The sequence below is a fragment of the Ixodes scapularis genome, unplaced genomic scaffold, assembly GCF_016920785.2.
Source record: "Ixodes scapularis isolate PalLabHiFi unplaced genomic scaffold, ASM1692078v2 PGA_scaffold44__24_contigs__length_19508400, whole genome shotgun sequence".
Lineage (NCBI taxonomy): Eukaryota > Metazoa > Arthropoda > Arachnida > Ixodida > Ixodidae > Ixodes > Ixodes scapularis.
Window position 1 is genome coordinate 1,236,496 of NW_024609873.1, and position 25,886 is coordinate 1,262,381.

The 25,886-nt window shown below is 47.6% G+C and overlaps 1 protein-coding gene across 1 annotated transcript in view; it reads left to right on the plus strand.

Annotated features, from left to right (window-relative positions):
* Window positions 1-25,886, plus strand: part of LOC115315503 (polycomb group protein Psc-like) — a 38,631-nt gene that overhangs the window by 5,656 nt on the left and 7,089 nt on the right. The window contains exons 6-7 of the mRNA XM_029974642.4: window positions 2,230-2,296; window positions 8,088-8,201. Coding sequence (XP_029830502.2) covers window positions 2,230-2,296; window positions 8,088-8,201 — 181 coding nt within the window. The remainder of the gene's footprint in view (window positions 1-2,229; window positions 2,297-8,087; window positions 8,202-25,886) is intronic.

A 25,886-nucleotide genomic window follows, 5' to 3' on the forward strand; every position in this document is an offset into this window, starting at 1 on the left:
TCTCTCGCTAAATTTGTTATATATGCAGACGATACAACCCTTTTATTTTCGGCTAAGACTAGTGATGAGCTTATCAACTGCGCAAATGATACTTTAACGGGGTTGAAAAATTGGACATCCGACAACGGGCTTAAAATTAATAGTAGTAAAACCAAAGCAATTTTCTTTTAAACCAAAAATAAGAGCGTTTTTATAACGAAAAGTCTCGTAATAAATTCAAATGTTATAGAGATAGTGGAAAATTTCAAAAGTCTTGGCGTTATTTTTAACCAGTATTTGTCTTGGGACGATGCATATAAGCTATATACTTCCTCGATTGTCCAGGGTCATGGGATTAGTCTCACGAAACCGTTCTATTTTACCAAACAACGTTAAACTACTTATTTATCAAACTCTATTTGCATCTCACTTAAACTACTGCCACCTGGTATGGGGTACAACCACCAGTTCAAATCTACAAAAAATACATCTATTACAAAAAAAAATTTGTTCGCCTCATTGCTAATGTTTCTTATATTTCAAGCTCCAAGGGTTTGTTTGAAAAATATAATTTGTTGCGTGTTTTTGATTCGTTTTCCGTTTTAAGGTAGAAAAAAAAAAAAAAAAAGAAACGTTGATATTTTGGCCAAACTTTCTAAACTAAGGGAACATGTTACCTCCTATCCAACTCGTTCGGCGGCACGTTGGGCTGTGCCTCTTTGCCATAACAACTATTCCACGCAGTCTCTAAAGTATATGCTACCTACTTTACTAAATTTCCTCTTAAACAAAAAACGTTGATATAATGTCTGTCACAATGCAAGATTTATTTTCTTATTTGAATCGAATATATTACTTTTCTGCGATTGGTTATAGTCGATTTTTGTATACAATGTTGATATTTTTGCTGTTGCTTTGTATTTCTAATCTGTCATGTGGAACTGTAAGGGAGCAGGGGGCTCCGTCAAGCTGTTAAACAGCTTTTTCCCTCTGTTTCCTCCATTCCTGTATCGAATAGGAAATAAACTTCATTATTGTACTTTCGTGCGTCGCGGTGAGCAATGGTGTACTTCCTACCGGAAGCAGACACTTGGTGCCGCAAGGACGCCGCCCCATACACGGGCCGCAAATGTGCGGATGGGCCTCGAAACGCGAGAGCGCCAACGTTTGTGAAGAGTGCACTATAGCGCGAAAAGTTGCGTTCGTGGAGAGAGGGAAGCGTAGTCGCTGTAAATATACAATTAAACTGAGCGTGGAAATACGGCACCACCTTCCGCGCCGCTGTCGACGGAGTCTGTTTCGTCGACCAAGTGCAACAATACAAAGAAGAAAAAAAAACTTAAGGAAGATACGTGTCTTTTTGTTGTTGTTGTTGTTTTTTTTTGTTTTTTTTTTTTGGGGGGGGGGGGCGGGTTCGTTGCCAGCTTGTTTTAAAATACAATCGTGGAGGCAAATCTGAACGGCTTATTTAAGTGTCAAATAAACACTCGGCAAGTAAGACATTGTATACACGCTATTTCGCGAGATTCCCGCTATTTTCACCCTGGGTGATTTGACACCGTACTCTGGCTACTATGACTCGGCATATGAGCAATTGGCCGGATATTAGTATAAACTAAAAAGGAAAATTTAAATTTTACAAAAACAGAAGGAACGAGAAAAAAAAAAGGCGCCAGACAACGTTTGACACGCGTTGTATATCCCCATTCCGCCTCCCTTCTGACACTCGGTTGTTTCTTCGCATTCTACCCGAATCTTGGGTTAGTTTCGCGTCCTGGTAAGCTTCCACCACTTCGCGCGCAGCTGAATTTCATGACTGACCGTGGCCGCTTTCAGTACTCGGAGAGTTCTGTCAAAGAGCTCTATATTGGGAGTAAAGGTTCAGACGTTCGTTTCGGTCATTGGCAGATAGGACGGTGAGCTTTCGCCCCGTGCTGCGTTTTCCTGGGATTGCGCTCGACAAAGAGGGTCGTGTCGATCCCAGAGGCTATACTGCCCAGACTGGCTATAACGCAGTCAACGGGAATCGGAAATCACTTCGCTATATCCGCTATTTCGTTATAACCGACTTCGGTTATAACGAAGTGCAAAGGGGAATGGGAAATCGTGATCGCTTCGCTGAAGCCGCTATTTCGTTATAACCTACTTCGTTATAACCGGTCTCGACAGTGCACCTGTTTATTGAGCGTGGTTTCTGGGGTGCTCATTCCCTGCGTCCCGGCTGTCACGTGACCTCTCCCGCCTGTGCAGCACGACGCAGGATCGGGAGTCTGAAGACGACGGGAAAGAGTGCGCTGCCGACGCTGCCGATGACGGGGTAAGTCGAGCCTCGCGGCTCCTGCCTCTCCCTCTACCGGACGCGCGTGTGCTGGGATGCCATAGTGAAATTTTAGAGAGAGGTTTTGAAGGCCGGTTAGGCGTCTGCCGGGCTCTCGCCTACAGGAAATGCAACATTCATGCCGGGTTCCCAATTCGTACCCTGAGGTAAAGAACGCGCGCAGGTCATACACATACCCAGGGTAGGGAATATGCGCGCCAATACCCATGACAAAAAGCGATTCTCCTACTTGCGTAAACCAATTGAGAACTTTAAAAAAAAAATCATATTTTTAGTTAACGCGTATAAAAACGTTAAATGTGTCCACCTTGCCTGATTGGTTTCACACGCACATCTGGTCAGAAAGCACGCTAGAGGTATTGTGGAATCAGCCATTCCTCATGCTCTAGTGTTATGGGTTGCCGTTCATTTACCTCAGATTATATTAAAATGTACTTTGTAAGTATTCTGAAAGTATATTCCGGTATGATGCTATGATACAAATATTTCGACTATACATTTTGGCGTCATAAGTGTGAGACACACTTATAGCGTTTTTCTTCTCGTCGGGGCTCTCTCGAGAAGCAAAGACGGGTAAATTATGAGGCTTGCTCTGGGAACAGGGAGTGGCGAATGTCGTGGCGAAGGATGCATGCTCCCAGACGTCGGCCCTGCGCGAGTTTCCAAAAGTGCCGTAGCAACGCTGGGATTACACATTTTCGCTGGGGTTACACATTTTCGGTATCTCGCCACCGTTTTGCAAGTGGACTGTGGCGACAGCCGAGGCTCTCCGCAACACAGACTATACACGATCATCCTGTTGACTAACCGACGTCAGGTGACGTCACAGCACCAAGTGATGACATGGTGACGTCGTGCTGTTTGCTCGACTAATTCTTATAACGTGCCGTGATGTCACTGCGACGTTTAGCGGCGGAACTTTCCCACCAACTTGGACGAAGAAAATTTCCCAGCGACGACCACGTGCAGAAAACACGCCCGGGTATATGCTGCTGCGAAACGTCGCCGATAAGGACTGAGACTGTAAAACAGCCGACTGAGTGGTACGATTATTCATTATGGAGGAAGAAGAGAGCGCACAAATGCCCTCGAACGGTGTCTGCAATTTTCCTTGAACGCCTCGTTCGTGTATACGTCGAAACACTCGATCACCCGTTCGTGGGTACACGAGTTGAAATGGTATCGTAGGGATAACTATGTCGCAGAGCAAAGCGATCGATGGGGCAACGGCGCTGTCGTTCTCTTTCCTTTTTACTCGGAGCTTCGCTAAATTATCGGCCTTGCTTACGTTTTGTTTTGTGGCGCAAGCCCATCTCCGTCTGTGTAACGGAATATGGAAACGCCTGTTCTGAACGGTTCCCGATTCTCGTCGGGCTGTTCTTGCTCGCAATGTTTAGACGGAAGAACGTTCCTCTTAAGCTATTTTTTAGACCAACGCTATGCCTCGCATTTTGCAGTCAAAGAATTGTCACTGACAGTCTTGTCTAACCAATATCAAACTCAACCTCTCACAGGGAGCCGTTGCAGAACGGTCGGAACCGTTTGTTTCATTGAGCTGCAGAGAGCAGTCAAAGTACTTTACTGCCGCAGACTGTCGCGCGATTTAGACCCTGTTCAAATCAAGGAACCGCACGCGCTTGATGGAAGACGAGAAGTAACTTGATCGGCTCTTTGTCATGCCTCCGTGCTACAAGTTCGGAGAGTCGGCTATCGCGGATCTTGTTGACGACTCCGATATCGCGTGATTTTGCATCGAAGTTTACAAACTCCCACAGCGTTTCCTTTTTTTTTTTTTTAAATTTTTCATTAAGTTTAAAAGCACAGCGTTCGAATAGCAAATATTTGGTTTTGAAACACCTCGCGCAAACGACTTAGTTCAATAAATTTTTTTTTTTTTTTAGGTTGCAAATAATTTATGCGAGGACACTCGGAGCAAAGAACGAACTGAGCATCACTTTCTCGACCGTGGTGGACGTCAGGGCGCGAGTGTGGCGTGATAAGAATTATTGAAATAGTAACCTAACGTTTACTAATTAGCTTTTTAGATTTCGGCTTTAGCTGGCATATTATCGACAGAAAATATAATCTGCCAAGATAGGCGAGACGAGTGGTTATTTAGGTTTTCAAAAGTAAACGTGCGTTCCGCACACAAGCTGTAATTTGAGTCCGTTTCTCCCGCATATATTTACGTGATGGTGCGCTCACTATTCGTGATGTTGTTCAAAGGAACTCCTGTGTGCAGAGGTGTGCACAAAAATAACGTCGAATCGCGGATGTTCCCAAAGATACTACATCACGCAAATGGAAACTTTCTTCTTTTTTGGGGAGCTGAAAGTGAAAGAGTTAGGAGTTCTTGCCGAGTGAAAATTCACAACATGCTTTGAAAGGTAACACACTCTAAAGCCAGGGGTCTCAAACACGCGGCCCGCGGGCCGCATGCGGCCCGCAGGCAGCCGGCTACGAGTCGCGGTTCCCATGCGCTGGAAATGGCATGCGCCATAGTGATCTCATCTCGCCGATTCATTTTCGCTCGAAAAGTAGCTTTGCTCTTCTAACGTATTCACATAGCTTATACTTATCTGTGTTCATTTGCCCTTTGTTTTTGTCTTCATTTTTTTGGTTCCCAGCCTTTTGCAATTTACAATGATTCCTCTACTGCTGCAAGCACGAACTTTTCGTTGAAGGATGCATCTCGGGCTGCACGGACTCTCGATCGGCAGAAGTAGTTGCCAAAGATAAAGCTATGAGCTCGGGATTAGAGCGTTCAAAGTGTTTGTTCAGAGTGTTGTAATAAAAATCGTCAGGAAAGCAAGAACTGTCAAATTAATTGATTGATTTTTTTAGAGATATGTTGATCTTGGTTAATTCGTCCGTGAATTGTGCAACGAAAATGAAAGTGCACTTGCTCTCTTGTTCCATTAAAAATGGCACCACGTCGGCGGGGCGGTGTCATTTCAATTCGTGTTATCACATGACGTCAGGCTCCAAAGTAGTCATATAAACAAAGCAAAACTAAACATGTCACTGGCAAAACTGAGTTACAAAAGCGCAAAGGCCTCTTCTCTTTAAAATCGTCCGACTCCCCCCCACCCCACCTACGTGTTGCGTTGGCCCTCGACCTTTCCGGTATGGGCTGCCTAGCCCCCAGACTCAAATGAGTTTGAGACCACTGCGAGTCTAAACGAATGGCGAAATTCTCAGGCATTCTCGAGAGAAAAAAAAAAAAAAAATCAACGAAGCCGGCTTTTTCGCGTAATTGAGAGAAGACGAGGTACGGCTGTAAAAACTCGACGCACTAAACGTATACGGCCGGCGACCGACGGGTACGCGGAGGAGCCACGAAGGCGACGCGCCAGTCGGTGGCTCTCCCGAGGTGGTCTATTCTTGGCTCATCTGCTTTCGGGTTCTTGGCAGCGCCAGAAATCTGCGCGCACTTCTCTCTGCGCGGAGAGCAACAGCGCCCGCTTAGCGGCGTCTTTTCCGCGTGGTGGTGGTGGTATAACTTTATTTTTCAAAAGGTTAGGAGACTGACGAGTCCCGGTCGAGGCCCTTAGTCCAGGGCTCCGTTGGAACAGATACTCTGTGGGCTCCCGAAGCAGCCAGGAAAACTAAGACCTTGTCCCTTCGCTTGGTCGCTTCACTCCACCTGACCCGACAGTGTCAGCAACTCACTTCTGCACTGCTGACGAGCGCGGCGGTACAGAATGCGACACCGCGTACGACCAAACACACGTGCGTCGTTTTTTTTTGTTTTCCTTAATGCAGAATGTTTTTATGGGCTATTTTCAACATCCAGATCGTTACGAAGAGTTGTAACGAAGGCTCGATACACCGCGGGCGTACACTATATAAATTCAACGCATCGGCGCCACTATGGGTTCGTCGTTGTGCCGTGGCGTCACCGTGTCACCATGACCATTTCTTGACGTACAGTGTTACGTTACAGGGTCATTACAGAGAAATTGAGTGTAGTGAGAGATTGGATACGAGTGCTGCTTCGTCAGTGTCCTGCTAGGCGTCGGGCTCCAGCCATGTACCCTGAGTTTGCGCCATCCTATAGACCTTTCCAATGTTTACAAATCCACAGCTCAGCGTGCGACCTCCACAGCTCAGCACGCGCGTGTGCGTCGCTTCGGAATGCGAACAAATGACGCGCGATACGCACGAACACTGAAAATGAAACCGGCCAGCGGCCCTTTTCCGGAAAGGTCTATAGCCCGATCGCGTTACGCGAAGCCAGATGAGGCTGTTCACGGGCTCGCATTATTTTAGGTGAAATTGGCCGGCCGATCAGGCACTTAAAGCGAGTGACGTCATTGTGATAGCGATTCAGTCGACCAATTGCAATACACGAAAACCACGCACCCCAAAAAGCGCTTGGAGACACATTAAGTGGGGAAGGCCCTTTTAATGAAGCACTCTCTCCATAAATGCTCCTATACTGCCGCTTGTCCACGAAGACGCTTTACACCAGCTTGACGCTCCATTCTGAGGGCAGTAAAAAAAAAATGAAAGTAAAGTACACAACCCGGGAGGCCGTGCCCGGCACGATAAAGAGGACAGCCTGGGGAGGCAAAGAGAGCACGGGCCGGCGTGATTGCTTTGTCACGGGGTCGACCCGACCGACCAGGAAAGGCCGAGGGGAAACCGAGCCTCGCGGTGCGGCGGCGCGGTGCGGTACAAATCTTCGACCCCTTCCGGCTCTCCCCGTCGGCGATTGTTGAAGTCGCGTGGGGCGCCGGTGGTCGCCTCCTGCCGCGAGGCGGTTACGGTTAACCGCGGCGGTGTGCGGCTTCGCTGCCTCTGTTGTCGCCGGACCAACTCTTCCAAGCGGCCGAGGTGTTGGATTTTCGACGTCACTCACTAGGGGGGCAATAAGCGCGGAGTCCAGACTGTCAACCATAGCCGCATAGATTGCTTAGCGTGTGCGATAAACCTCCCTTCGCAATAACTTCAAATTTGTCTTCCAAAAAAAAAACTTTTTTTATGAGCTCGGGGAACACATAATTGTTGCATGCGTAAGGCATCCGAGACAACCCAAAGCTCCCCGTAACCTCGCATAACTATTCATAACGCATGCATAACGCTCGCAGTACACATTATGCGCGTCCCGGGTTTATCAGAATGATCGGGACAAGTTTACATTTTTCGGGAATAGTTATCTACAGGCGCTCCTTACACAACGGCGAAAGCTCGAATCGAACAATGTGTGGCGTCTTGAAAGGGAGTTTGGCAACCTCTTTTGGTTCTTCCGAGACCCAGATGAGTCGCGGAGAAGACAGAAGAGGTACACGGTTAAAAAAGCCCGTGCGTCTACTTTCGCGCGCAACACTTGGAGGGCCAATCACCGCAACTTACGGAGGCAGCTCAGCGAATCACGATGTCGAAACCTATGTTTAGACCAAAAAACGCAGTCTGAGTTGTGACATTAAGCAATGCAAGCGTGACGTTTTGCATTGCTTAATGTCACAACTCGGAGTGCGTTTCTTAGTCTAAACATAAGTTTAGGCATCGTTATTCGCTGAGCTGCCTAAAGTTGCGGTGATTGGCTCTCTGAGTGTTGTGCGGGAAAGTAGAGGCTCGGAATTTTTTTAGAGTGTAGCTTAAATCCCAGTCGGGACGCCAACCGTAGTTCGAGCCTTCGCCGCTTGGTTTCGTCTTAATTTGGGAGGGGTACATCAGTGGCCCTACGCGTTTAGGTGACGGTGGCAGTTTAGCACTGGGGCGTTGTTATCTGCGAGGTGTTACTGAGCGCGCATCTTTCCACCAGGGCAATGATGACCGGCAGGGGCCGCGTCGGTTCCTGAACTGTCCCGCAGCCTTCACCGTCAACCACCTGCAGAAGTTCCTCCGCACAAAGTACGCCTTGGGGCCCAGCCTTAAGGTACGTCCAGCTGCAACCATTTTCACTGACAACCAGGGTAATAGGTCGGCATTTTGGATCCGAGTATTCAATATCACATCACTTTCACTAAGCTACTTTCGGAATTCATTCACACTCGTATCACGAAGTTTTTCAAGACCAAAAAGTAACCTCCAGTCATATCACAGAGCCCATCATTCAAAAGTCACCGCCACTGAAATCATAGAGCTTAAAGATAAAAAAAAAAGATTAACAACCCCTCATATCACCTACGACCTTCATCATGACCTTATTCATCGATATCACCGAAGTTAAAAGCAGAAATTCCGCAAAATATCACTGACTCAGCATTATCATGAAATATAACCGACTCACAAATTTAATGAATATTACCGACTCACAAATATCACAAAATATCACCGACTTCAAATATAACGAAAAGTGACCGACTCACAAAATATCACGAAATATCATCGACTCACAAATAAAACGAAATATCACCTACCCACGAACATCCCGAAATATCACCGGCTCACAAGATATCACAAAATATCACGAACTCACAAATATCACGGATATCACCGAGTTTTAAATATCAGGCTGGTTCACCTCACTCTGCTGCTCGCCGTCGTTCAGTTTGGTTTTGATATTTTGCTGTTCAAAGCCGAGGTGAAGCAATGGCAGCCAGACTCAAGGGCGCGCCATGGCTCCGTAGCGATGTGGATGCCGCTTGTTTTGCTTCTTTATTCCTTTTTTTCTGTTTTAGCTCGAAGGCCGATGTATACTTCGCGCTTTCCACTCTTGCCCGCAGAAACTGTTCGCTGATAGTTTGGAGTTGGGCCTGCGATGGTTGAGCATGGCCCGGCGGTCGATGAGGTACTCCGCAGGCGATGAAAGCTCGGCGAGTTAGAGTTTCAACTGTTTATTTACAGTTACAAACTATGTACAGTGGCTATGTACAAAGTAGGGGATTGACATTTTGGGGCAGGATGCCTCAAACAACTCCCGAAGTTCCGTCAAAATCCGCTCCTCCCGCTCGGGCAACGGCCTTTGAGGACCCTCACCTCCTCTCTCTCGGGCATTGGTCAACCAATAGTTTTAAAACCCGTGAAAGGCACGTGGGGTCCGTTGCCCAATGATCAGCCGGGGGTCGTCACAGTCATTCATCAAGTTCGCAACGGCCCTTGGCTGACAGCTCCGTAGAGTCGCCCACGCAAGCGGTCGCAGACAGACCGGCGCCGGTTCCGAACGTCTCGCAGTTTCCCCAGTGCTTTGGGTTGCCGCCAGGACGGCGCCGTCAGCGGGTCCCTCAAGGTGGAACCCGACCCGGCCCGGCGAGGCCGACATGCGGCGGACGCCTACGACACAAAAACACAGACACCCCCCGGCACCGAAAGCAACAGACCCCCGCAGGGGGAACAACCTACTGTCCCCCAAGACGCTAACACGGGCGGGCCTGCGACCCTAACCAAAACCCCGTAAACAAAACGGTTTTAGGGCAAAGAAAGACCCCGACGCCCTCCCCCGGCGGCCACGGCGGTGGCGTGACCGCAAGCGCCTGCCCGCAAAGAAAAAAGGGGGCCGCCACAGCTTCCTTACACCCGCCTCCTTCTTTCCTATATCCTGTCCACGTTTTACCATGCCACAACTTGGCTCCCCTTGCAGCTTAGGAGAGGGGAACGCTAACAGGACTATCTTCCCTGCAGAAAACCGAGGTTGGTACGTCGGCCTTTAAAGGGAGGTATTTTTCTTGCCAATGACTTCATGTCGGAGGCTTTGCAGGGATCCTGATGATGGCCACCGCATGGCAGGCTCTTGCAAGCCTGCGTTTTGTCGAACTGTTGATTGGTTGAAGACATGTTTTGCATGAAAATTAGGAACCCCGTCCACGGGTTGTGTGCCGTGGGACGAGAGGATGGAAGTGTCTAGGGTTGTCTGGCCAGGAGGATAACTATGCTCGGCGTTCGCTTCTTTGGTTCGGTTTAAAGCACGAAATGGTGTTTCGTGCTACCCCACAATCCCAAAATTTTGTCCGTCTGTGCATTTTGCACTAAATTGTGCGGGAAAGCGGCGTCACGTGACGTCAAAGGACGTCACGTGACCTATGTACGTTGGGGAAATTGACGGCACGTGACCCATACGTCAACTCAATTCCGCCGCTGATTTTAGCGGGAAAATTCAGTCTTGTGTCCCAAACATCAATCTAGCTTCCCCGCTAAAGCCAGCGGGAAATTGACGTCACGTGACCTTACACCAATTCAGTTACCCGCTAAATTTAGCGGGAAAATATACGTTACGTAAAACACCTATTCCCTCACACACTAAAAAAAGGAAAAGGATATCGTCTTACATTTTTTATGCCATGTAATGCACCCCAAAACTTCGACATACAGGGCACAATAGTCGAGCAGACCGTTCCAAATGTTACGACGGGCCTGATAACGGTGCGATATAACTTGTTAAACAGCTGCAGTACGTATCGAAGACCACAGAAAGAAAACACTAAGGTTTCGCAGTAAGGCCAAGAAAACCCCGATGATTTGTTTCATAATCAGTAGCACGTACATCAGCTGTTTTCATTAGTTGTACCACTCGGCTATCAAGCCTCCTGTTAAAGTTAGTGCCGTCGGTTTGACGTCGGTGCGTTGTACGTTGAACTGAAGTTTTGGGGTGTATTATATTTGACAAAGGGTGTAAGAATACACCCTTTTTTCTGAGTGCGCCAATTTCTTTCAATAGAACCTGGAAAATGAAGGTCGCTGCCAATCTTTTTCTGCCCGTATGCCGCTCGGTCGTTTGTTCACTTTCTGCGCCCGCTCGTGCGGTGGGCTCGGACTCGGCGGTAGAGACGCGGCACGCTTTGAACGCCCTCAGCGGCTCTCGCGGCTTAGGAGGAGCGGCGCACCCGTGCGGCCTTTGTTTACGCGGCAGCGAGCGGTCAAAAATTGATTTTTTTTTTTTTTTAAGCGCGCGGAAGAGCGGCTATCAGTGTACGTGATTTGTTCGCTTTGGCCCAGATCCTGCTGTTCTACAGTGAGAGCTGTTAGCGGTCCTTTCGAGCGAAAGAGCCGCTAACAGCCGCGCTAACAGCTGGGTGTGTGCGTAAGTGTGTGGGTGCGCGTTAGCCCCGTGGGGGCGTGCGTGTGTCTGTCTGCGTGCGTGATAATGCGTGTTCATGCTCGTGAGTGTGCGTGTGTGGGCACGCCGGTGCGTCTAAGAGCGCCGGTTACCGAAATAAAAGTAACAAAATAGCGTTACTCGTTCCTCTATCAGGAAATAACGAAATGCTTTCGTAGTTCGTCCTCTCGAGCAATAAAAACAAAATGATGCCGAAATCGCTGCTGTCGTGACGCGCAAGGAGTTCGTTGTCTTCGGAGAGCCAGTCTGTTCGGTCCCCGGCGTTGGCGCTTTCGAATAAAGCCACCGCAGTAATAATACGTGTTGTGAATAAAAAACAAATAAATAAAGTTTAAAAAAAAGGGGGGGGGGGGGGAGGGAGTCAATCGTGTATGCGCACGAGGCCCTGATGTCCTTGACTCTCGGGGGGTTAGGGAGAGAGGAGAGAAGTGTGTGTGCGTGTGGGGATAGGGATAGTAGTATAGAGCGAGTCGACCCACGCCGCAGCTTTTAGGGGAGTGCGCGTGAATAAAGTGGCGCGCCATTGGGCGCGTTCTGTAGCGGCTTCAGAAGTCAATTTGGTGTTAACGCTCCTTCCCTATAGAGTCTAGACGGGAAAAGGCGGCTTCCGCGGTGCAACTAAAGGACTCGCGCTTTTGTGCATCAAGTCCGGAGACGGTTTGCGGGGAGGGGGGGGGGGGGGAAGGGTGAAGGGGAGGGGGGGGGGGGGTGAAAGGAACGCGGTATCAGCCCCGAGAGCGAACACAAGCGTCGCTGCCGTCGCCACGCCCTGATTGGGTGAAGTGTACCGTGACGTCAGGCGGAGGACTCCGCTCCGCTACCTCGCATCGGCTCGCCTCCCAGCACCGGCTCCCGGTTTGGCGTTGTGTCCCGGAAGCTCTTCGAGGAGCTGGACTTCGTGTACCCGGTGTACAAGACGTTGAGTTAGGCTGATATTGACGTGCTTCCGTACATTTTATAAGCCTGCTTGCCCTTTTTACCTTTAAAATTGGGTAACAAATCCCGAAAGCTATCGGAGGAGGTAATTCCGCCGATGAACCTCCCCGTCCGTCCACACGACACAAGGCAATCTTGCGAAGGGTCGGTGAAGCGGTGGCGCAAGTGTTTCAGACGCTGCAATTCTGTTCCTTTCATGTTCATGATTTAGGACGATATTACATCCCGCTTTCAAGTCATTTGAAGTGGCATTTATATCATGGGCCTTTTTAGTGGTCGGCAAATTAGCTCGCGACCCCGACTCTGCGCTTCCACTCTGCATGCGCTGGTTCGCAGATGTTTGAAAGGCCCTGCGTCTCATGATCTCGAAAGTGCTCGTGGAACAGGGTTGTTTTACATAAATGTAGCTTCTTCGTGAATTAATTATATAGTTTATACACGTATGCAGCCATATTTCTTAAATATGCAACATTACTGAAAATTAGGTTTTCATGGTAGCAGCAAAAACGGCCGAATCGCCCCCAGTTGCCTGTATGATATGTATTGAACTGCCCAAAATATGGACGGCAATGGTGCCGTAATATGGAATGTTATACTTTTTTCCTTGTGTATTAAAAAAATACACCGTTTAGTCTGAATTGCCATTTCCAATTAAAAGAGACTGCTGCAGGTCCCCAAAAGCTTCCTCAGCCTCCAAACTCCCTACAGCTGGACTCTCTGACAACAACGGAAAACAGGAGTAAAAGCAAGCATTCGAACGTCTGTCCAGCGGTAGATGCAGCACAAGTAGCAGAAAATGTGGAACCTGTGAAGGGCAACAGTCTGCGTGAGAAAAGCTTCTGGTATTTTAGCTTCAGGACAATTCGATTTAAGTAAAGTCTCAATTTTAGGGTTTAAGGGACTAATAACGAGCTAGACATCTTCGCTTACGTTTCTTGTACATTTCTTGAGGGTTGATATAAGCAAGTCCACAAATACCACCCGTGTAGTCCTTTGAAAAATTATCCGAATCCAGCAAAGGTTAAATGCGAGCAATGTATATAATAAATGTTCCTTGTTTTTTTACTTTGCTCCTGCACTTGGGCTGTCTTACTTGCGATTCTCTACCCATGGTCCAGACTGTGTTTAGCATGTTGCTCGAGGAGCATGCAGCTTTTCTGCTTCGGCGATCTTGTTTAAAAGCAGATACAAAAAAAAAAGAAAATAGTATACATAACTTGTCAATTCATTCAGACGTTCGGCAGCATTTATTGTGCGAGATGTAAATCTATAGTGATGCTCCTGCAATTGTGGCCATATTTCTTTATTTTCATATACCAGCTGCGATTCATGCGTTGCCTGCCCTGTCAACCATGCTTAAAACGTTGGTTGAAGTTTCACCTGTAGCTACAGGCCATACCTCAATAAAGGCACATATAACAATTAACACTGCCTACAAAAAACACGCCAAAAAAATAAAATAGAAACGAGCGCGCCGACAGCTAGCGTCGTCACAGCCTCCACAGTCCGAGCGGGGAGAGTCGGGGAAAAAATCATCTCCTCGCCGTGTCGTCACCCCGGTTCGCCGTAAGGGGGCGCCACGCGAACTTCTCGGGGCTAATAGCCTATTTCCGAATCGCTGACGAAGTTCGGCGACAAAATAAAAAGTAAAAAAAAAAAAGGGGGGGGGGGGGGGAGGAGGAGCGGGAGAGGCTGCGTCGGCTGCAGCGTGGGCCTGCTGTTTGCTCGCTTTTGGTAATGAAAAGTGCTCAGGGTGAGACGAATAACGCCGTCGAATTAGCTTGGGCTCTTATCCGAAAATGCCTTGGAGCGTATTTCGTCTGTTTTGGACACGCTAATAAACACCAGGCTTGTGCCCGTTACTCCAAAAATAAAATTAATTACAACTACAAATTACCGAGCATCAAACTTAATGGATTACAGTTGCAAAGTAGTATAGAGGTTTTTTGCGCGACACAGGGGACAATTACAAGCGAGTAGACACGGACAAGCGCAAACTTTCAACTACTTTATTCGTGCGCAATCGACCACGAACATCAAGAAAGAGCATGCGCAGCACGCTACACAGACGAAAAAAAAACAAACCGAAAATAGATAGTAAAGTCATCCACCAAGACACAATCCACGATAGTCATTATCGAACCAGCAACCCGGATAAAAACTGCACTTCACTTTCAAACAAAGAAACCGAGGTATCGCTGACACAGTCCTGGTTCTTCTTTATATAAAAAGCTTCCATCAATTCTCTGGCTGTGCTGTCTTTGCTTCTACCCAAGATCCTAATCTCCCGAAATCGCGCATCACACCCACAGTCGGCACAGTGAGCAGGCAAGTGTGCATTGCCTTTATTCCTGATCGACAATTCATGTTCCCGTGCGCGGTCATTAACGCAGCGACCAGTTTGACCAATATATGCTTTCCCACACGAGAGCGGAATCTCGTATACCACCGCGGTGGCACAATCCACAAACGGTCGGGCGTGCTTTTTGTTGCAGCCACTTGTCTTTTCTCTTCCCGAGGAAATCCTCGGCCAAAGGCCCGAGGATTTCCTCGGGCCTCGGGCCTTTGTGAAGACAAGTGGCTGCAACAAAAAGCACGCCCGACCGTTTGTGGATTGTGCCACAGCGGTGGTATATACGAGATTCCGCTCTCGTGTGGGAAAGCATATATTGGTCAAACTGGTCGCTGCGTTAATGACCGCGCACGGGAACATGAATTGTCGATCAGGAATAAAGGCAATGCACACTTGCCTGCTCACTGTGCCGACTGTGGGTGTGATGCGCGATTTCGGGAGATTAGGATCTTGGGTAGAAGCAAAGACAGCACAGCCAGAGAATTGATGGAAGCTTTTTATATAAAGAAGAACCAGGACTGTGTCAGCGATACCTCGGTTTCTTTGTTTGAAAGTGAAGTGCAGTTTTTATCCGGGTTGCTGGTTCGATAATGACTATCGTGGATTGTGTCTTGGTGGATGACTTTACTATCTATTTTCGGTTTTTTTTTTTTCGTCTGTGTAGCGTGCTGCGCATGCTCTTTCTTGATGTTCGTGGTCGATTGCGCACGAATAAAGTAGTTGAAAGTTTGCGCTTGTCCGTGTCTACTCGCTTGTAATTGTCCCCTGTGTCGCGCAAAAAACCTGTATACTGCATCATGAACCAACTAGGCCAACAACAAGTTTTAATTAGTTGCAGAGTACTTTCGCTGAAAATTAATGAATTACTTTACTACTAAGTTACAAATTAATTGCACGTTACTTTTCCCGTACACATTATAGAGGAAACAATAGAAATCATTTTGACGTTTTCAAGAATGTTCCGCAACACAACTTTTCATTTCTCTTACGCCCGCAGTATGGTAGTCCTCGTAAAAATAATATATATATATATATATATATATATATATATATATATATATATATATATTTGTAGGAAAGAACGTAGGTGCACTCCAATCACCTGTAAGCTGGAAAAGCACCGAAAGCTACAACCTGCCGCTATAGCTAGAGCGTCCGGAAATGATCCCTGGAATTCCGCAGACAAAGCTAGCGATGCGCATGCTCAGGAGCAGCGTCTACCTCAACTATACGAGATTTGGAGATGAGGAACCAATGTACGAAAGCTCCCTTTCGACGCGGACCTTTCAGTCGTGAGCGCATCGTCTCAAAATTTCGCTCTCGTCCCTGTAGATTGGACGCACTGTCAGCTCATGCAGGAATGGAGTATAATATGGTTCCATGCAGCACAAATTGTTCTTGTACGTATGTTTATACAGCCGGAAGTTTATCTGCCTCAGTGGGCGTCTGGTGTCTCAGCTGTAAATGAGCAATTTAGCCAGTGCTGCACAACCGTTAGCCTGGGGTTTTTAACGTGCACCACGCAGGAGTGATACACGACCGCACGCCGGTACGACGCTCATCCAGATCGAAACGGGCAGGGGTGGGAATCGAACTCAGGGTCCCTGGGTTCTGCAGCGTGAGCTTTCGCTCCACGTGCTCCGACCTGGTGTGCGCTAGCCCACTCGGCCACCGATCCCCCATGCAGCACTGAAAAATACGTGAGCTAAATAGGTATAGCATAGGATTAGCATTCGTTGTCTTGGTCTTTTGTGTTTTTTTTTTCTTTTCATATTTGTATTTAAACATAAATTTGTATTTTTCATATTGAGTATGAAATGAATTTCGTAAATTTTATGTAAAAAGGCTGTGAGGGATGGACGCTGGAGAGATGCTTCTGGAGGAACTTGGCGAAGTGCTTCTGCCAGCATCCTCTCTCATGTGCTATTGCGCGGAGATGGACGTCCTGTTTATGCGTATTGGCGGCGATGAATACTTGCAGATACTGGTTGACTGGAGCTGTTACCGAATCTTTCATTTACGGTAGGTTCAGCTGAATGCTTGATTATTCACCCCCTAGCCAATAAAATCGAGGAGATTGTGACCTCGATTCGGAAGCGCAGGAGGCAAACTAAAATTCAAAAAGGAAGATCCATCCTCGATAGGACTACAGTTTCTAGACCTGCGATTGAAAAAAAAACAAAAAACAAAAAAAAAAAAAACAACGAAGGTGTTTGCAGGGCGTTTTGGAAGTGTTCATAAAAGCCAGTGCTCCCTTTTGACAGTGTTCATTCAAAGTCAGTCAAAATAGGTCTTATCAAGATTATAATCACATCAGCTAAAACGAAATAATGTCAGCATTAGGCAACAGATAGCATGAAGGGCGAAACTCGGCCACTCCAGAGTTCGGGATATCCGGTGGAGCCCCTTGTGTCCATTTTTCACCAGCTTATTAACCCCAAAGTAACTACAAAAGCACCGTTCAGTCGAAGGATAGACAGCGTACCATACATTCATAATGCTTCCCACCGGATTAGATCTATTGCTTCACGCTATGACAGGAAAGTTGCCTCCTCCAGTAAATTCACATTGGCAACCTTTACAAAAAAAATAAAAAAACAATTGCCCAGTCTATTGAAATTTTTGCCACTTATTAACTATCCTTACGACTTTCTTTCCTACGCACTATATGTAACAACGTATTTGTATGCATTGTGTACACACCTTTTTCGGACACTGGTTTATTCAGTGCAGTGGTTAAATTTGTTATCGAAATTGGATTCATTATTATCGCCCGCCTTGTATATAGTTTTTATCAGTGGTATTTCTCAGTCTATGTATAGACTTTGTTGAGGTGAAAGTATGTACACTGCAGTTGTTACAGTGTATCAAAATTGAATTCATTTTTATCGCCCGCTTTTTATATACTTTTTATCAATGGTAGTCTTCAGACTTTGTATGGCCATTGTTGAGGGGAAATCCTATATACACTGCAGTTACATAATGTATTGAGATTAGATTCATTTCTTTAACCCACTTTTGATACACTTTCTATCAATGGTAGTTTTGAGACTTTGTGTAGCCTTTGTTGAGACAATAGCCTATATACACTGCAGTTATTTCATATTTTGCGAAATTTCGATTAATGCTTTATTCCTCATTTTAATATACTTTTTTTATAAATATCATTGTCTAGATAAATATCATTGGCTAGATAACTCAACTATATGTGTAAAGTGTAAAGAAGTGACCTTCACACTTTCTATGGACACGGAAATTATAAATACACATTGGTTGGACCGGTGTTCCTTTTAGCCGAACGAACACACATTTCACAATGTTGAAGCTTACATTGAGACCATATACAACCACTGTGCGGTGTAAAGAGCAGCTCACGCAAGGGTGTGGACGGAAAGCCTGCTTTGGACACGACAGGGTGGACGCTTACTGGTGTGCTATTATTCCATTCTTTTGGGATTACAAATTACTTTCTCCATTTTTTTTTTACATTTTGAGTATTTTGTTTTTTCCGTGTTCCGAGATCAGATCTGAAAAGAAGAAGCCAAGCTACACTCTTAGAAAAAAAGGGTCAGTATAGTCCTCCCTAAGGGAGGAACGCTCTTGACACATATGTTCCTACAGAAAGGGAGAAACTTTCGTCCCTTAAGCAGGGGAGCAAAAGTTCCTCCGTCAACTGCATCTCATTATGGCGGCCACGAATCGAGCAAATCGAGCTCGATAAGGCTTAACGAGAACACTAAGTCTATTGCACGAAGCGAGAGGAGCAGCAAATAAAAACGTAACACGAGCTTTCCGCGAACTGTATTTCCGAAGTTTCTTTACCCCTGCAGGTAAAGAAACTTGCGTTTCGAAAGCATGCAGTCACTCAGTCTTCTCATCGTCAGCACTGCGATGATCAACGGAGACAACCGGCACCCAGTTCGCGCACTTTATGTCTTACCTTTGCTATTCCTCGAGCCACAATTCCTTCTTCAACCGTTGCGTCAACCGCACATCACGGAGGAGTGAAAATCATTCGCCCGCAAAACCAAAAAAAAAAAAAAAAAAAGCAAATCCGAAACAACCTTTTGGCTTACCTCAGCACGGTAACACGAAATTATGGCGTAGCCGCGTAGCGTAAAAGGATGTTAAATCGCTTGCCACCAGTTGGCAGGGTCAAGCAAAGTAATCGCAAGTAGCTAGGCTAGGGGCGCTAGGTACCGCCCAATTCATGTTACAAAAAAATATTTTTATTTTCTTACGCCACAATTGCGTTTCCTTTTCTTCGGGAATCTCTAACACATGTAGACACATTATGCACACTACAAGCATTAGGCGAACATATATTGAGGTCATACACAGGCATTGCACATACAAACACCAATACAACAGCACACTACCCCGATCACTACTCCCGAGCCCTGCGTTTCCGTCTTTTATACTGGTCGTTTTGAACGTACGGAATTTTTCGGTGACTCCCTAAGCAATAAAAAATATTCCGAACATGTTAATTTTTTTGCAGCAATGTCATACATCTGAGACTATTTTTAATGGCTCAGGGGATGAATCTCTTATTAAAAAGAAAACGCTCGATCATGCCGTAATTATTTGAAAGCCAATAAATCGAGCCGCTCCAATGTGGTTCCAAGCCATGAGTTTGTTTTCCCGCACGGCACTTCGTAGCCAGTATTCATATTGTAGTGTTTGTTTTTCTATTTGTGCTGTTCGCGCACGGCTGCAATTACCGTCTTGAATTAATCTTTGTAGAGCGGATATTCACTCAGCTGGAAGTGATGCTTCACGGGCAGAGAAATCGCTTTTCGATCAACTTGAATGCAAAGCCGCGACTTGCGGCAACTGTTCGAAAACTTCTAGCGCTCATCCCAGCGCGCCACTTGGAGGGCAGTTTCTACAGGAACCGTAATATATTTAAACAGTAAAATAAAGGATAGGGTTTTTTTTTTCTCGATTTTACCTGTTTTTTTTTTATGCTAAACTTCCATTGTAAATATACGTACTTTCCGTCATACTTTCGTACTGTTTAGTCTTTTCCCCAGAGCGAAATCGCTCTCGGGGACCGACAGTCACATTGGCCACTGTACGATAGGAACTTACCGTTCAGACCAGCGTTCCAACATGACCATCCACACGTCGATCGACTGCACCTAATCCCTTAAGTGGTTTTAAACTCTTTAATGTAAAGCGGAATGTCATCCTGCGACACCCCGCCCCCTCCGATCACGGCCCAACCAGCGGCATCAATGCCCGACAGTTTACGATCTCATCTTGTTGTTACACCACTGATACGCGAACACACGGTCACGTCGGCGATAATTCCAGTCTTCTGTTTACAACCCACAACACTGCCATCACGATGTCGCTGACACGCAGAAATACAGAACCACGTTGACGATGTTGCTGGCACGCACAAATACAGAACCACATTGAACGCCGGTTGCACTCGGCATCGGAAAACAGAACCGAACTCAGCATGGAAGGCACCCAGGAAGCCGGCAGCAAAACCTGCCTGTCTTGGACGCAGTTCCTGCGATTTCCATAACGTTGAAAACGTCGACACAGTTCCGCGTGGTTTCGCTGCTGTAGTTCCATGCCGCGTGAGCGCGAGTCCCGCAATCCGGAGACGGCCATCTTCCCAGTGTACGTGGCGCTGCTGGCACTGCTCCGGAACTTCGCTGTTTCTAGCGGCTTCGTTAGCTGGTTTGATAAAATTAGTTGTCAAAACGTCAATGCAACCGAAATGTTCTGCACGTTTGGACTAGAAGACGGAATTGCAGGCGGCCTTCGCTGCCACTGGAGCTCAATCAACTCAACATTAATTTATTAAACAGCGTGCGCGACGTGCTTGAAAAACGAAACCGAAAGAAGATGAGTCGGGAGGGCGAAAGCTTTCTCCCGTCTGCCTGGAGAAGGAGAAAAACGTCTCGGTGAATAATAAGGACTTTAATTTTCCTTTCATCGGTCTGGGTTTGTTTATGTGTGTTTTGGTAAATAAATAAAAAAAATGAAAAACGTTACGAAAAAAAAAAAAACGCGCTCCTCTGGGGATCTAACCTTTGACCACTTGGTCAGTAGCGCGATGTTTTACCCCTGCGCCAACTGAACAAGGAGGAACTCGTCCTCCTCCTATGATCTGAACTGCCGTTCCTCCCTTCTCTGGGCAACTTGTCCGCAAGAAGGAGGAACAGTCGCTGTTGCTACCTTTCTCCTCCTTTTTTTCTTAGAGTGTAGTTTGTGGAGAAAAAAAAAAGGATGCTACGCTTTTCCGGGCTCGCCGCACAGAAAAAGGTTTTCTCCATTCCCCTGAAATGCGGAGCTGAGTGCATAGGACAAACCGGCCGATGTATAAATGACTGCTTACGTGAGCACAAAAATGAAGCCACTTCAAGAACAGAAAACCCCATTCATCCGATCGCGGTTCGCGCCAACGAATCCGTTGGATGCGCGCCTGTCTTCGCGGGAACCAGGACAAAGGGGGGACACCGCATTTGCTACAGACGTGAGGTCATCGGATTCTTCGTCTTCCAGAACACAGAAGACAATGTTTCATCGGCCTCAGTAACCATATTAAGGCGGGAAATAGAATTCACCGGGCCTGAACTTGAAAAATATCGCAGCTCCCCTTAAAAACTACACCATCACTGTAGTGTTGCACGTGCCTCGTGGTTTCTTCCTCCTTCTTTACATCCCCCAGTTTTTCTCCCCCCTAATCACCCCATCTTAGTTGGCATCTCGTTCAGGTTGCAATTTTCCTTCCAAAATAAGCGTCGTTGCTAAATGAAAGAAAGTGGTTGTCCTGTGCTTGTCCTCCGGGTTTTATTCTTTCAATTTTAAGTATAGATTCACCGAGCACAGCTTGAGCTGTGTTTGAGACGTTCTCCTTCTCTTGCTTGTCGTCGTCTGTTTTACCTCAGTCTCGGGTTTTTCACTAAAATATTTAATATACACCAGCTCACTTGTGCCCTTACGTTCTGCAGATTAATTGATCTCCATATTTCGCGTGTGTTGACGTTTTTGTCAGTTTGTATAACAATAGCAGTCTCTTCACCGCCCTGCAAAGGGCTCGATCACTTTGGATCGCTTCGAAGAGTGGCGCTGATGTCTACACTCCCTCGCTTTTTCTCTAACGCCCTTGTCGATACTTCTTCAATACCGGCAACGTCAAACAAAAAGAAACGATCGTGCTTGGAGTCGTCCGCTTCCGCTTTTTTCGGAGACCGTCTGCGTCAGGGGAGGAAGTGGAAACTGCCGAAAGACAACTGAAAAACAGGACTTCTTTTTTCGTTTAGTGAGCGTTTTGGGTACTCCGACTCGAGTTACTTCCTGTTCGGAGCTGAGGCAGCTGCTACAGAACGCCCCCATTGGGCGCGTTCAGTAGCGGCCCCGGAGTCAAGGAGTCACTGACTCCTTCCACTGGACGGCCAAAAGTCACTTCCGGTGTACGTAACTCCGGGGCTTCGGATTCAAGCTCCGAAGCACCGAGTCCGGAGACGGTGCACGTAGAGTCAAAGGAGCTAAAGATGACGTCATTTCCTGACTGGTGGCGATTTCCGGAGCTAGAAGATAAAGAAAAAATGGAGGGATAAGCTGCCTCGGTTCTGTCGCGGGTGTGCGGTTCGCTCGCTTTTGTTAATGAAAAGTGCTCAATGTAAGACGAATAACGCGTTCGAATTTCTTGTCCAGGTAAGGCTCTTTCGAAAAATGCATTGGACCGTATTTTGTTTGATTGGAATATGCTAATAAACAACGGAAACATTCATTTGACGCCGTGTCTTGGTCACCGTTGCACGGAAACTCGGTGAATATCGACGATAGTCCTGTCCGCGCTGTACAGAGCAAGGAAGGGTATGGACGCGAATTCGGTAGCCGGTTGGACACTCACGCAGAGCATGATCCCGATTGATGTTTTGTTGGCTTAGCTAAATCGGGGTGCACGTTGGCTGACGCTCGTTTCGGCCGACAAAACCTTGATCGCCGAGCGCGGCCGAACTTCCCGTGTCTATACGAATACATTTCATAGGAATTTTGTTACGAAGGGCAAAACAAACGTATGGCCGTATAAAAGTATTGCAACCGGCGGCGTAGATTCTCCGAGCTCTATGTTTTGCGTGAGCTGACGACGTTTTTGTCGGGTTTTATAATAATGGCGGCCTTTGGGCACCGCAGAGCGAAGGGCTCGATCGCGTTGCATCGCTTCGAACAGCAGCGCTGATCTGTACAGTCACTCGCTTTTTCTTCAGCGACCTTGTCAAGACTTCTTCAATACCGGCGTCAAATAAAAACGATCGTGCTCGCCATCGTCTGCTTCCAGGTTATTCAGAGTCCGTCTGGCACAGCGGAGGAAGCGGAAATTGAGTAAAAGCAAGTTTGGAGCCGCGTTTTTTTTTTTTGTTTTGTTTTTTCTTCACTCTAAAAAAAAGGGGGTGTAGGCGTTACACCCCTTGTCACATATACGACACCCCAAAACTTCAGTTGGATGTACAGCGCACTGACGTCGAGCAGACGGCCTGAACTTTTGCAGGAGGGTTGATGACTGTGCGATATAACATATTAAACAGCTAGAGTATGTATCAAAGTCTACAGGGAAAAAACGCACAGGTTTTGCAGTTGAGCCTAGAAAACCCCGATAACATTTTTTGCAGTCAGTCACACTTACATTAACTATTTTAAAGACTTGTACAACTCGGCTATCAAGCCGACTGTGAAGTTTGGTAGCGTCGGTATTACTTCAGTGTGCTGTACATCCAACTGAAGTTTTGGGGTGTCGTATATGTGACAAGGGGTGTAACGTCTACACCCCCTTTTTTTAGAGTGTTGTTTAGTAGGTGCTCCGAGGACTCTCACTCGAGTCACTCCGTTCGGAGGCAAGGAAGGCGCTACTGAACGCGCTCATTGGAAGCGTGGTAGAAGACTCTTTCCCTCTTATGGAAGACGGAAAGTGACTTCAAAAGCAAGTAGATACATGTAACGCGTTAGGTATGCACAAGTCTGACCTACTTCGTTTTACCCGCCCGACGGGTTTCTGTCGAACGGAACAGGAGCGGGTTTTCTCGCGGACGTGGCGACACGCGGAGCAGCATTCCCCCTCCCCTTTCCCGTGGCCGCCGATGCACTCGCCCGCTGGCCTTCCAGCAGCGGTTGAGTCCACGCACACGCTCGGGGGGCGTCGGTTCGCTTAGCGTGGGTCGTGTGTCGAGAGTGTGAAGCTCCGCGGTGTTCCCCGGCGGAAGCCTGTCCTCCTTCTCTCCCTGGGGATCAATGAGCGATGGAGTCCGGACGACACCCTGCCACCAGAAGAAAACCGGCGCGAGACGTGCGGTGGAGGCGAAAGGTCGGGTCGCCCGCGACGCTGTCTAGAGCCGCGTTTAGATGAATGCGACTTAGTCGCATCGAATCCAGTCGTCGCATTGACTACGTTTACGTGGATGCGACAGCAGCGCATCGGATCCAGTTAGCGAATCGGATCCACTGCAATCACTAAGTTTACATGGATTCGGATCGACCAGCAGCGGCACCTCGTGTCAAAGGATCACAACGCAAACCTCGTGACCTTCAGATTGTTTCCGAGGTGTCCGGTTTGCCTAGCGGCAGGCGAAGCAAAGCCCCCGTAATCCCTCGCTCGAGCACTCGATTCGATCCGCTAGCGTGTACATGGAGAGTCTCGATTCGGATTGACCATCTCAAACCACCCCGTCCCAGCGGATCGGATCGACCCCGATCCGATCCGAGTTGTTTACATGGACCGATTCGATTTATTAACTGGATCCGATGCGCTGCAGTCGCATCCACGTAAACGTAGCCATTGATTGCGGTCATGTAAACGGCATAATGCGCTAGGGAAGTGCATCGCATTCAAGTCGCTAGACGAGGGGAGGTCGAGACGGCAAATGTGCATTCTTTCGGCCCGTGTAAACGGAGGTCGCATCGCATTTTTGAACGTTGAGGATTATGGGAAGGCCCTCGCTGCGGGAGCGAGTGAACAGCTGAGAACATTGCGGCGGTCATCCTCGTAGGCGGCGGCAGACAACGGTCCCATGTGGGCGCCCGCAGTTTTCTCCCGAGACGAAAGGCGGGCTTTTATTGCCATTGTAAAGATAGCGGAGCTTCTCGCTATAAGGGCGGCCACCGTCCAAGCCTCGGGAAGTACGACTTACGCGTCCGAGGGAGTTCCCAGAGGCTTCGACGGAAGTACGAACGACGCCAACAGCTCCTCCGAGCACTGGGTACCGCAGAACGACCAGCTCCTACCTCCGTGCCGTTCCCGGCTGCGGGCCATTCGGCCTCGGAGTCCGGTCGTGCTTTGGGGAGGTTTGGCGAGACGAAGCGCGGTGGCGTCCTCAGAGGCCTCAGAGCGGTTGCAAACGATCTCGCTCGTCAGGGCGTGCGCACGTACGTCGCCCCTGTTGGCCCGGCGGCCCGGCCCGGAGCCCACAACGCTTGGGTTTTCATATTTCTTACGTCTCGTAACTTCTAGCACAGCGTTAAAAACCGTGGGCACTATCTTTACGCTCGTTGAAGGTGTCGAAGGGTTTCCACGTGCGAAGCACCCGGAAACCTAGTCCCGTGGTGCGGCTGGTGCGGGAAACGCAGCTTCAACTTTGAGCTTTGACACGGCAAGTCGTCACCCTCGCGTAAGGCTTGGTGCGCATTCATGTAAACGTTGCCCCGTCGGCTTCATTGGAAGGACGATTGGAGTCGGTGCGCTCAAGTCGCATTCATGTAAACGCGGTCTATGCACCGCTTCGATATATCTTGGTAAACTGTGTGGCGGCGGCCAACTTCTTGGAATGAGGGAGACGAAGCGCGGCACGCGACAAAGCTCCGGCTACTGCCGGGGTTTCGTCGCACCACGGAATATCAACGAGCGTAGGTAATTCTTTTTTTTTGTCCTGCGTGAACGCGTTTAGAATTGTGACATTGTTTTGTACAAATGTGCCTGCACATGGTTCCCACTTCCTTAACCTGATCGGTTGCGACTGCTTTATTACAGTATTGGTGCCCTTTTTTGACTCAAATGATGTGAGTCCATGATCGTCCTACTCGTTATAACATCTGTGCACCAAGGAACCCAGAGTATTTATATTTACCTTCTTTGTAAGATATTGAATTTTCAGGCGGCTAGATCCCATGAATCGTATCCGAGGAAAAGCAAATTGTCACAAATAAAATTTTTGTCACAAAGCATATTTTGTCTTCAGGAGTTGTGAGGTTCAGAAATTGCTGATTTTCGTATCATGTGAGAAAACTTTGTATACCGGCAATTTACCGCTCTTTATTACCTA